This window comes from Antedon mediterranea, chromosome 11 (genome assembly GCF_964355755.1).
Source record: "Antedon mediterranea chromosome 11, ecAntMedi1.1, whole genome shotgun sequence".
NCBI classification, from domain to species: Eukaryota; Metazoa; Echinodermata; class Crinoidea; order Comatulida; family Antedonidae; genus Antedon; species Antedon mediterranea.
This window is the reverse complement of record NC_092680.1, coordinates 17824685-17837140: the sequence shown is the minus strand read 5'-3', so window position 1 is coordinate 17837140 and position 12456 is coordinate 17824685. Positions and strand designations below refer to the sequence as shown.

Below are 12456 nucleotides of genomic sequence, written 5' to 3'. Positions count from 1 at the left end.
TTGTTTCGACTTTTTTTTCATCAATGTTGAGTCATGTAATAGTTGCCTTGACTAACTTTAGCTTATTGCCAAAATATGATATTACTACAATGCTCCAATTATGTAGTTCTATGAACCTCCAATATGTCAATCTTGGTGCTTAATGCTCAAATTTCTAAGCTCTTCACATTATCTTGGTCATTAGATCAAACATATAGCTGGCTTCCATAATTCTGCAGCTAGTAGTCTATGCAATTGTTAGATTGTTCCAGTTAGGCCATACCAGGTACCATTACACCTGAGTCAAGTGAGGCAAACAACAAACTAGGACAACTCTTGATCCCGCAATAAGAAAGTCCAACACCAAACAAACTACGCCACACGCACGATCGATATGAACACAGCACAATTATACTCCATTAATCCATTTGATTGTATTTGTGGGTCTCCTTTTATTTTAGGAAATTGCTATGTTTATGACCTAGAATATTTCAAATATTGCACAGAATTTAATTTCCCACAAATTAAATAGTTTTCAGTGCTATAGCATGGGCATCACCAGGTTTTCTATAATTTGTGAAAGATGTAGAACTTAACACAACATCTCCCAGAAATTCACAACTTTGATTGTTCATACATATACTTTCCGATTTGTATCTGTCTTTCAGATTTGTATCTGTCTTTCCGATTTGTATCTGTCTTTCCAATTTGTATCTGTCTTTCCGATTTGTATCTGTCTTTCCGATTTGTATCTGTCTTTCATGGCTAATAAAACCTAATATCCAAAATTCTATTGTCTATCTGATAATTTCATAATTACAACATGTTAACAATAATGTTTGAGGCCTAAAATGTCAGTAGTTATGGTGGCACCCACTGTTACTTGGATTAAAATCTATACCCAATTTAGCCAAATACAATACTTCTTCATGGGTTTTTGCAGTTGGAAAAACTATGAAAATAGAGGGTGTAGACCTGTCAACACTCACACATATAGGGCAGATTTTTTGGTCTCATACGTGGCTATACTTCTACTAGAAATCCTCTTTGGCCAAAAAAAATTGAATTGCGAGTTTGTTACAAATATAACATTAATATAAAATTTCAAAGAGAAAAACATTGATATATAAAATTTAAAAATATTATTATATACAGACTACAGTAAAAAACATAATAAAAAACCACAAAGGATCTCATTGATATATAAACAACCAATTATTTACAGCAGAAAAAACAGAAATTACAATAAAAAAAAACAATAAAATTCATGAAAGGGTTAATAATTAACACTGTTGTTTATGGAAATTGCACATATATAAGTTTATCATAAATTAAGTCATTTTATTTTGGCAAATGAATTTTATAATTTTCTTTAATTTTGCTTTGCAACTGAATTTCATTTTTCGTACTTTGTCTCTTCTTTCATTTAATTGAATATTTTAAATTAATTTAGAAATATTACTCATTTATAATAATATTTGTTTGGTTTCAAATTTCAATTGTGTTTATTTGTATTTGCTTTTATTCTTACATTTCTCATAAACCTTTATTATCCATAATATTATGATATAACACATTTTAAAAGCATTTTCAATGCACTTGATAAAAATGTTGCAAGCTTTATATTGAGGTAGATCCCAATCTGGGTTTGTATTAAAAGTTGTTGCCTTGTCTACACTATCAAACTTTATGTGATGTGCCCATATATGGAGGACATGATGTTATATCACTAACATATTTGAGCATATCACTACCATATTTGGGCACACTTTTTTTGTCAAACTAAATTGATAGTGTAGACAGAGCTTTATAAATTACAAAATATTTCAATGGCATATCTTCATTTAATATACATATATATATATTTATAGGTAGTAGGCTAGTTTCACACAAATTTCCGTGGCTTGAGGTAATACTTCCTGAAATGAAATTTATCTTGGCTTTCATAAACAATTTTACCTTAGGCCGCTCCTTTTCATGACAATTTCATCAACGCCAAAATACCTTGGATGGGGAACTAGCTTGACTCATGTTTACAATAGTATTAAAAATCATTACTATTATTCTTTATTCGCATTATTATTTATGGTATTGTATGTTGACATATATTTATAAAGGCTAGAACATAAGACAATTGTTTACTACTGTTTATATTTATTAATATGTATATACTTGTGAGTTTATGTATTATTTGTATCAATTGTATTAATATTCGATGCTTTGGTTTATTTGTTAAAATAATAATTATAAATAGTTCATATGTTGAAATTAACTTTGTTATACAATGAAGGAATAAATGGTTGTACAGTATTGCATTTAATTTGAATATATATCTTATACACAATAAATACATAGTATATTTTATTTTAATTATAATATTTTGTTTAAAGTTCTTAAAAAAATAATGTTATGCATCTTCTTTTTTTTTCAGGAAGAAAAGAAAAGCTTTAGGGAAAAGTTAAATATTATAGAGAAAGTATGTCAGACAATTCAGAATACGTTAGATGATATCGCATGTCTCGGGGAAAGGGTAAAAAAGTAAGTTGATGAACTGTGAACTCTATGATTGACCCAGTGGCGTAACGCAGAGGCCTGAGGCCCCTGGTTTAGGAAACCTAAGTCACCCTCCAAGTTCAAATGCTGGAGGCCTCGTGCATTTTTAGCCTTTTCAGCATATTTTAATGCCTGTTTTTTCCTGTGGGAACTGCTCATGGATTCCCATAAGCTCCAGGGCCCCTGTGTTTAGCCAGTGAGCGCTCATGGCCGTTACGCCACTGGATTTACCCCACCCATATAAGGATGGTTCATGCAAAGTTGAGAATGAATGACAAATGGGACAAAACAAGCGCGAATTTAGGCTGGGGCTAAATTTAAAAGCCATGTCTTATTCCTTTTTTTTTAAATAAAAAAATGACTATGTATTGAATGCAAGTACAAATAAAATAACGTCGTGAAGAACGATCAATCAAAGGTTCCCAAACAGAACATGCACTTCTCTACATACTGTACACAAAAAATGTAATGGCCTTGCGTTTACCGGCAGTATTGTATAATATTCAATATAAGTCAATAATATTGCTATTATTTTCTATTTTTTCAGTACATTTAATTTTACTGTTCCATGGTTGTCCTTCCTGCTCATCTTTATCCTGTGTATTGTTACCATGGTATTATATTTAATTCCTTTACGATACCTCCTTATGGCATGGGGTAAGTGAAACAACTTTTAATATTCATTTAGTGTTTTGTAAATCTTTTAAACTGTTCAATGCAGTGATTGCCTCATTTGAATGCCTACATTCATTGAAACAAACTAATATCATACATTACATTATTGCAGAAAGAAATTGAGTTACTGCAGTAACTGCAGTAAAGTAATTTTGATATATTCCCTAATCCGACTTTACCAAATAATACCACCAATTCACAACTATAAACTATAGCTTTTTCCATTTTTTTCCATTCACACTTGTAAAACAAAATTACAAAATCTCCTATCTAAGTGAATGAAATTTAAGGGAAATACTTTATTTATTTACTTAAGTGAAAAATCTCACATAGGTGTCAATGGTGCACACGGCCACTGATGCCTAAGAATGGATGAAAAGCATCTTTTGACATACCTCTATCAATGATGTCACAATTAAGTTTTATATTTGTTTCTAATTGCAGGTATTAATAAATTTACTAAGAAGTTAAGAGCTCCTCATGCAATTAATAATAATGAGTTATTAGACTTTCTATCAAGAGTGCCTTCAGATGATGAATTAGTAAGTACATGCTTTGCAGCAAGGCAATTTAACAACAGGATAGTGAGCTCCGGATATCAAAGGGTTTATCTGTGGCTGCGACACGACCAGTTCCACGCCCTTTAACAGACACTGTACGCCGCAGAAAATATGTACATAGTACAGTACTGTGTTGGTATTTGTCGCAGCCAGACATAAGATCAAAGGACTGTTACGAGTTCCTATCTTGGTAAGGCGAGCTCAGCGTCCTGTTGTTAGATTTCCTTGCTTGCAGTAAGTGCATAGAGTTTTATGGTAATGCCGTCACTACCATATGTGACAGCCTTTTTTCGATAACTCTGAGATTTGCATTCAGTGCCTTCCCAGATTAATATTTTTTTTGGTAATAACATTAACACTTCAAATTAATATATTATATTGATATAAAAACATATCTGGGTAATAACACTCTGTCTACACTATCAAACTTCATATTCTATGACCACAAAATGTGATGTGCCCATATATGGACTTCGATGATGTCATATCACTACCATATTTGGGCACATCACACTTTTTTTGTCAAACTAGTTTGATAGTGTAGACAGAGCTTAAGATTACCTGGCTCTGGCAATGCAGGGGTTGAGACTCTGAGGTCGAAAAGTGTGTCAGTACAATAACCCTATTGTACCCATATTATATTTTCATATTTTGTTATATTGCCCACGCATGGCATTAATTGTAGCTGATTTTCTGTTAATGACATAAATGATTGTATGTATAATTTATTAAAATATTTACTACAATATAGACTATGGAAAACTCCCATCTAAATTCTCTACAAGTCCAAATGTTACTTACAGTAATTTTGGTAATCTGACAAGAACCTGTATGGTTTTTGATTATGTATTTTGATTCAATATATCCATTAAAATGTTATACATCAACATAAGGTATTGTTTTTTTTTTTTTACTACAGCTACAATATCGAGAACTACGTCCAGAGGGGTTAAAAGGTGATGGTGTCAAGTTAAAGAAAAAATAACCAACAACTTAATTTCCCAATGGATGAAAATCAAAACAAAGAGTAATTGTGTTCCATGTTTTTTCAATAAAAGTAGTTACCAGAAGAGGAACACATAGTATACAGGCACCAATAATTGGAACAAACTGACCTAATTCAAAGCACCCTCAGTTAACAGGGTTTAAGCATGTTTTTGACACAAAAAAAGCAAGGAAACCTGCCACCAAAAAAAGTAAAATGTGTGCTTGGCATGGAAAAGACTGGCCTTTAGTAATAGTTCCTTTATATATCATAGCTACAGTATATAATAAATATAATTTTAGTATATCCAGATTTTAATTAGATTTAAAATTAGATGTGGAATTTACATACATTATTTGCATATTGCAGATAATACAGGTGATACAAGAAATTTAAATGAAAATGCCTCATAGTAAATACCTTGGAAATATTTATCATTGGGTTGAAAGTTAAAATTTAATTTAGAATTTACTTTCAAAATCTTCTTTATTTTGTATTTTACTTTGAACACGCCAATTTTGATGATACACTACACACCAAAAAAAGATTTTTACTGTATGTTGGTTAAATTCTGTTTCTGTTTTATCAGAATAAGATAATTTGTCTTAGTGTGCTAGTTACCAAACATAATAGTTTATCAATTTTGTTTCATAAATTAAACATTTTCATTCATTTAGCTTTTTCAAAAGTTAAAACTTTAAAAATATTAATATTTCGGTATTTATTTATACTGTGGCAAATCTCAGTTAAAATAATTATACAGTATTATGAATAAGCAGATTATTATGTTTAATATTGGTATTAATATATTATCTAAAGGTATTAAAAATATGTTTATCAATCATAATATTTATAGTGCATTTAAAATACCAATAGATCCACAGAAGTATTTCAAGTAAAAAGGTAATATAAAAACAAGGGTGTGGAATAGAAACACAAACTTATTTTAATATTGAATATTAATATATATGAATAATTAATTATTTGTCTCCATAGCCTGGTATATATGTAAATTATGTGTAGGCAGTATTCACATTTAAACCTGATAATAATTTAAATATGCACCAGGGATTGTAGGTAAGTTAGATAATTTTACTGTAATGTAATTTTACTGACTGATAACCGAGAAAATGGCAAGAAACCCGCAAGGGCGTGTGAGGGCGTGTGGCGCGGTGTGTTGGACGCTCGACTACTGATCGTGAGATCGAGGTTCGAATTCAACTCTCGCCGCATTGCATTGCATCCTTAGGCAAGATACTTTACTTACGTTTGCCTCTTTTCACCTAGGTCTATAAATGGGAACCCGGTTAGAACAAGACACAACTTTGTGTTGATTACTAGCTGCATTATGGGAGTATGTTTCCATACGCGTTTGATCCAAAAAATGGGGTAATAATGTTCAGCGCATTGAGAGCTTGCTTATATGCGCTATATAAGAATGAACTATATTATTATTATTATTGAGGTGTTATCAGTGAGATTAAAGGCAAACATCTAACTTACATTCATAACATTTCTATGGCTAACCACCTTTTTTTCAACCATACGTTTTTTTTGGCAGTGCAATATCTGTTTGTGTTTTTAATGTTATTATTAATTAATATTATTTATTAATTTGCTTAGGGTATTTGCATTTAAACTGGAAGTAAAATTGAATTTTTTTTTATTTTGGCTATTGATACAGTTGTTGTATGATTTGAACACAAACATTTCATTGACAATATAAACAGCTCACTGTTAGACCACTGTGTCAATACTTCAGATATTTACTATGTGGAGACTTGCAGTCAGTGGGAGATGGGCTTGTCAGAATTTGTTGGTATATTGAAACCAGTGGCATAACGGCTATGAGCGCTCACTGGCTAAACCTAGGGGCCCAGAGCATAAGCAGTTCAATGCAACTACCCAGCATTGGAGTTCCCCTTTGCTTCATGCATTACACCACTGATTGGAACAATATTATCTTAAAAGGTGTTTGTGGCTAAAAATATTACAGCACCCATAAAACAGCAAAGTGCATGTTCTGATTTGATTATTTATTTTTATTATTATTGTATCTTCATTGCATTTATTTGAAGAAGGGTATCGGAGAAAAAAAACGTAAAATTTGAAAAGAAGAACACATTTTTAGTTTAGGATGAAATATAAATGAAGATTTATGAAATAATCTATATATTTAAATATATATTTTGTTTGCCACTGGAAGAACATTGGATTTTCACGAAAAAATAATGACTTAGTTGAAAACAGGCTTTAGTGTCTTGTGTTGCTATGGCCGAAGAGTAAAATTCTAGATTGAGATTTCTTTTGGCAATGATGTCAGCTATTGGTCAATTCTGTAGAATAAAACACTAATGGTGTTGATTCAATGAGTCAACTTTCTACATTTTGTACTCCCAATGGGTTAAGAGTTACTTTTTATTATCATTTACCAAATTCCTTGAGTTTTGTCTAATGTAAGCTTTATAATTATAATGTGCAATATTTTTAAGATTGTAAAATTTAGAAGTTTATGAATTGTATATAATTTACTGATTACGTTGATGATGTATAAAACATTTAATTATAGTAGAAGGAGAAATAGTATCAATTATAATAGAACTATATTTCATATATTGGTATAAAATAAGTAAATTATCTTGAACTTCACTACAATATTGAATACAGTATTATTTATCTACTAAAATAATTCATTATCAAAAACATTTTAAAAGAATTCACAAAAATTACATTTATAATTTGTTTAATTATCTTGTAATAGTGAGTGTTTGATTTGCAACTGAAGCAAAAAAAAAAAAAGTGTGCCCATATATAGACATGATGATGTCATATCACTACCATATTTGGGTTTATCACTACCATATTTGGGCACACCACACTTTTTTTTTCAAACTAGTTCTATAGTGTAAACAGAGCTAATAACAGATTAGAACCTACATATATGGTTGAGTTATATTTTAAAGACAACTTAGTTTATTTTGTTACTAAGGAAAATGCACAAGATTTATATTACGCCGTTAGGTAATATTATTTGTGAATTATTTACCATTATTTTCAGTGTCCTCCTAAATAGGGAACTAATAATGCTAAAGGGCACAGATCTGAGTGGGTGCTTTAATTATATTCGAAGTATCTCTTATTAGGACTGTATACAAGAAGTTAGGAATAGATGTGGAGAGTAACCAGTAACTCACAGCCTACTAGGCTGAATTGCACAGAGTATATGCTCACTTCTTGAGCAAGTAAAAATAATAGTTTTCATATGCATCCACTTTGGTGCTCCACACATGTCCTCAAAATGTCTTGAAATCAAATGTTTGAGTAGATACTGTATCGACAGACATCTTTTTCTCAGAATATGATTTAAGGGTCTTTCTCACCTGTTCCGGCACGGTTTCAGGCCGGCGGTGGAAAATCCAATTGAATGTCAATATTTTGACATATTGATTGGCGCATATCCGTGTAGAGTGTCATGAAAACGAAACATTGATGTTTGATTCGCCGGACCCAAACCATGCCGGTACAAGTGTGAAAACCTCTTTATACAGTATAAACAAAATTTTACCGAGTTATGCTATAAGTAGATACTGTATGGACAGACATTAGTAAATTGGCGTTTGAATCTTTTTCTCAGTGTACAGTATTAACTACATTTTACCGAGTTATGCTATAAAAATATATTCATTTTAGGCTGCATAGCATGTTGGGCACTTTCTAAAGTCCTGTTTTGTACTATGTAAATATTAACTAATTAAATTGCTTGAAAGGTATATACACGTTTCTTTATATAAACACATTTTCTACAATAATTTTAAACATTATATAGTATATGAATTAAAGTAGTGGATATAGCTATTGTAAGATCTGTAACATTATCTTGAAATCTTTTCTAAAAAATTTAGCTATTTTAGAATGTGTTGAAAAACATATTTTGCAATCTTTTCTATGCTATGTGTGAAGTTGATACAATTTTCAATGCATTTTTAGAGTATTTACTGTATGTATTATTCCAATCACTTTGAAATATCTGATAATTTGTACAAAATGAGTTATGAACAATTACTGGTCAGGTTTCTTTTAGATTAGAAATACTATAATATTATCAAGCAAGAACATGTTATGATATTACTTTCTATTTTTTCACTGATATAATAAACAATAATAATGGAATTGTTTCTTTTTTTTTCATCTGTGCAGTAGTTGATTTATAAAGGAAATTCTCTCTAACTCTGTGTAAAAAGAGAACAATCATTGGTGATGCCACAAAGCAAAACAATACAAACTAGAAGAATAGAACATCACAAACACCTTTCATTTAGTTTTTGTTTGGATGTCTGAATTATCACAGCGTGATGTCACGGAGTTAAACACACTTTTACTTTTTATTTATCAGTTTCAGTATTTTTTCCAATAAAACAACAATTTTAAGTTGGGCTAAACAGATGTTCTTGTTTATAGCGCCGCTGGTTTACGGTTATATATATTATTATATGGTATAGTTATTTAATTTTTCATGTTAATTGGTCCATTGGTAACTTGCCATTTACATTGTGTAATTAGATAACCAACTACTGTACCAGGTTTGAGAGCTTTGTCCTTGCATGGCAATTTTCACCTCTCAATAATAAAATGCGAGTAAAAATTTAGTTCAGAGCCCCTTTAAGCAACTTGAATTTAAATTTTTTATTTTTATGTTTAGTATTTATTTTGTGACCTCCAATATTTAAGTACTCATGCTCATGTTGATATTTCGGCCCATGTTAAAAGAATACACATTTTTCTTTTCCGTTAATTTTAAAGTTATTTAATGAACCGATGTTCTGTAAGTAGGTATATACCTATTTACACCAAAAATTCATAATTGAAAATTGTAGGTGCTATCGCGCAAACATACATACATACAAAGCACGTAAAGGTGAGTCCCGTGTTCGCTGAACGTAGGGGAATGAGCTGTTAGGAGCTCATTGTACTAAGCCTCGGCATTATGTGGTAGAACGTAGGGGAATGAGCTGTTAGGAGCTCATTGTACTAAGCCTCGGCATTATGTGGTAGAACGTAGGGGAATGAGCTGTTAGGAGCTCATTGTACTAAGCCTTGGCATTATGTGGTAGAACGTAGGGGAATGAGCTGTTAGGAGCTCATTGTACTAAGCCTCGGCATTATGTGGTAGGGTGGCCAGTTCCTTTCCACGCCGCCTTTTTTCTCCCTAGTATTTTCAACCAGGTACTCATTTACAGCTGAGTGGACTGGGAGTTGTCGGGCATTGAACCCGGGTCTATCTATACGACAGTCAAGTGTCCTAACAACTCGGCTATCCACAAAGCAAGTACTATACACTTAATTAATAATTCCACAAAAAATATACAATAAATTGGTGGAAACAACACAATCGATATTTTTCTTATATTTAATTATCAGTTATCAATAGTATGGCGACAGATTTACACAGGTTTGTAGTATTAAACTTCTTGACATGGTGTCAAAGTTTATAGTTGTTGTTATAGAATGTTCCAGTAATGTTCAAAAACAATTTATTTGGCATCTCCTCCCTTTGCCTGTTGTGCTTTCCTCTGTGCTGCTAGCACTCCTTGGATTTCTTCTCGTTTTCTTCTTCCACGTACTAAACTGCCCAACTGGAAGAAATTAAATGATGTATATTATATTATTACTCTCACTTGCACTGATGAAGGGCTGTTTTACTTTAGCTTGTTGCTCATTTTATTTTGTATCTCCATTGAGATCCAGCCACCGATACCAACAGCATTGTCATTTTCTCAGAAATTTGCCTTTGAATTTATATCATTAATATACAATTATCAACATGATGGGAAAAACATTTTTAATTTAGGATGGTGCCTATTACCAATTCCCGAACTGAACTGTATTACACAATGCATTATGGGAATGTTCTCTTACTGTACCCATACGCCAACATTTTGATATACAGTACAATGCTTGAGTTTTTTTTATATAATCAATGGAAATTCATTGTCAAAATTTGTTTTCAAAAACGATGTTCGTTATATCTTAACTCATCTGTTTTCATCCCATTTGAAAATTATTCAATACAAAGTTTCCCTGATAGCATAACAGCTTACCCTCTTTTTGCAAAATTTCAAGGCACGTTTGTCCTTACTAATCCTCAACAACTCCATACAACGCTTCTCGTATGGTGCAAATCCAACAACCTCACGAATCAAGTCTCGCACAAACTTTACATGCTTTCGGGGATTCTGCAAATAAGCAAAATACACAATTTGGTGAATAAAGCTAACAATTACTATCCCAGCCTCCCAAAACCAGACTTTTCTTAGGTACAAAAGATGCCCAATTCCTCCTTATTTAATGTCCATTTACAGAAAATTAGACCTTAAATTAGATTTAGGAACGAGTTTTATATTTAGGAATGCAATTTTACTGTACCTTTAGCAAACAGAAGTTAGGATACGGTACCGTATCTTTAGTTACAGCGTATAATTATTCACTTATTCAGGACTTATTTAATGAAACTAATGCGTATTATACTTACTCCTTTTTTGACACCTTTTCGAGAATTAACATTCTTAGTTGTCTTGTGTCCTTTATTAAGTCCTACACACATGTCATGTCTGACAGCCATGGCTAAAAATTAACAAGACTCATTGGTTTTAAAATAATAAAGTACTGTATCAAATTATATGCAGTTTAGGTTTAAAGCACCATTCCCAACGTTTTTAGTTTTAATTTAAAGTCACAAACTACATTTAATGTAAAAATAAATACTATATGGTCCTTGATTCTACATTACAGTAATACTAATATTAAATTAAAATTAAGCAGCCTGCTATAAATCCCAGCATGCATTGCGCACAGATTGATATTTTCATTTTCACAGATTTCGATCGTGAAGGCCAAAACAAATGGAAGAATCGTAACTAGTGCATAGCTAGGCCGAGTCCGCTAGTAGGCCTAGCTATAATCTCTAATAATGTTAAAATGAGACGATTGAGACCATGCCCAACGCAGTTCCACATACTCAAGACTCAAATTTGCCTCTCTCTGTATTATAGATAGGCCTAGCCTAAAACTAGCTAGCTAGGCTTGGATTCGACCAGATCATCTTTATCCGTGCCAGGAGGAGGGGAATGACTAAAACTAACTAAACTAGTAGGCCTAGCCTAATATAGTAATAGCCTATGGCTATCTAGCTACTAGGCTATGCACTTTACTTTCCAACTAACCTCTAGCCTAGGTAGGCCTAGCTAGTTCGGGTATTCAGGGCTAGGCCTAGCTAGGCTCAGCCACTGATTAATGTTGCTGTGACTTGAACCTAGCTCAAGAGAGAAGAGATTTTCGCCATAGTTTGTATAGGCCTAGGCCTAAGCCTTCTAAGCTGTAGGTAGAGCCTATGCCTAGCTTGGCTAAGCCTTAACCAGTTCAAGGAATTTGACAGTACTATAAACAAGAGTAATACTACTACTTGTAAAAAAATAATTGTATTGGATAACAATTGGATATATATTCTTTTTACCATATTAATCAAAGTTTATAAAACAGAATGATTTCTTGACAAATTCATGATTTAAATTATATATTATACATACCTCCTCCCGTTCTATTTCGGATAACAGGAAGAAAAGAGGGTTTGTGGGAAAGCGAAGTTTACCTATGACCTTTAATCGTCAAAAACGTAACAAAGCCATGTGTATGTACCACGTGGTGTGT

General features: G+C 32.1%; 2 protein-coding genes across 10 annotated transcripts in view; one reads left to right on the top strand and one right to left on the bottom strand.

Annotated features, from left to right (window-relative positions):
* The window catches only part of LOC140062331 (multiple C2 and transmembrane domain-containing protein 1-like), a 79821-nt gene extending 70614 nt beyond the window's left edge, over positions 1-9207 (top strand). For all 9 annotated transcript variants that reach the window (XM_072108504.1, XM_072108503.1, XM_072108499.1 and 6 more), the window contains 4 exons: positions 2411-2517; positions 3080-3189; positions 3652-3749; positions 4687-9207. In XM_072108504.1, the coding sequence (XP_071964605.1) occupies positions 2411-2517; positions 3080-3189; positions 3652-3749; positions 4687-4752 (381 nt within the window). In that variant the 3' untranslated portion in view covers positions 4753-9207. The remainder of the gene's footprint in view (positions 1-2410; positions 2518-3079; positions 3190-3651; positions 3750-4686) is intronic.
* Positions 9208-10145: 938 nt separating this feature from the next.
* LOC140062332 (large ribosomal subunit protein eL36-like) lies at positions 10146-12428 on the bottom strand. Its single transcript, XM_072108507.1, has 4 exons — positions 12336-12428; positions 11282-11373; positions 10851-10985; positions 10146-10385 (listed from the first exon to the last, which is right to left on the bottom strand). The coding sequence occupies exons 2-4, from the start codon at positions 11369-11371 to the stop codon at positions 10284-10286; spliced, it is 327 nt and encodes a 108-aa protein (XP_071964608.1). The 5' UTR covers positions 11372-11373; positions 12336-12428; the 3' UTR covers positions 10146-10283.
* Positions 12429-12456: the final 28 nt, after the last annotated feature.

Bases quoted from the DNA above. Each gene is read 5' to 3' on its own strand.
- LOC140062332 (XM_072108507.1), bottom strand. From the start codon at position 11,371: ATGGCTGTCAGACATGACATGTGTGTAGGACTTAATAAAGGACACAAG. The intron at 10,986-11,281 runs GTAAGTATAATA...GCTTATTTGCAG, and splicing joins GAAAAGGTGTCAAAAAAGGA to AATCCCCGAAAGCATGTAAA. The intron at 10,386-10,850 runs GTAAGCTGTTAT...AATTTCTTCCAG, and splicing joins TGAAATTTTGCAAAAAGAGG to TTGGGCAGTTTAGTACGTGG.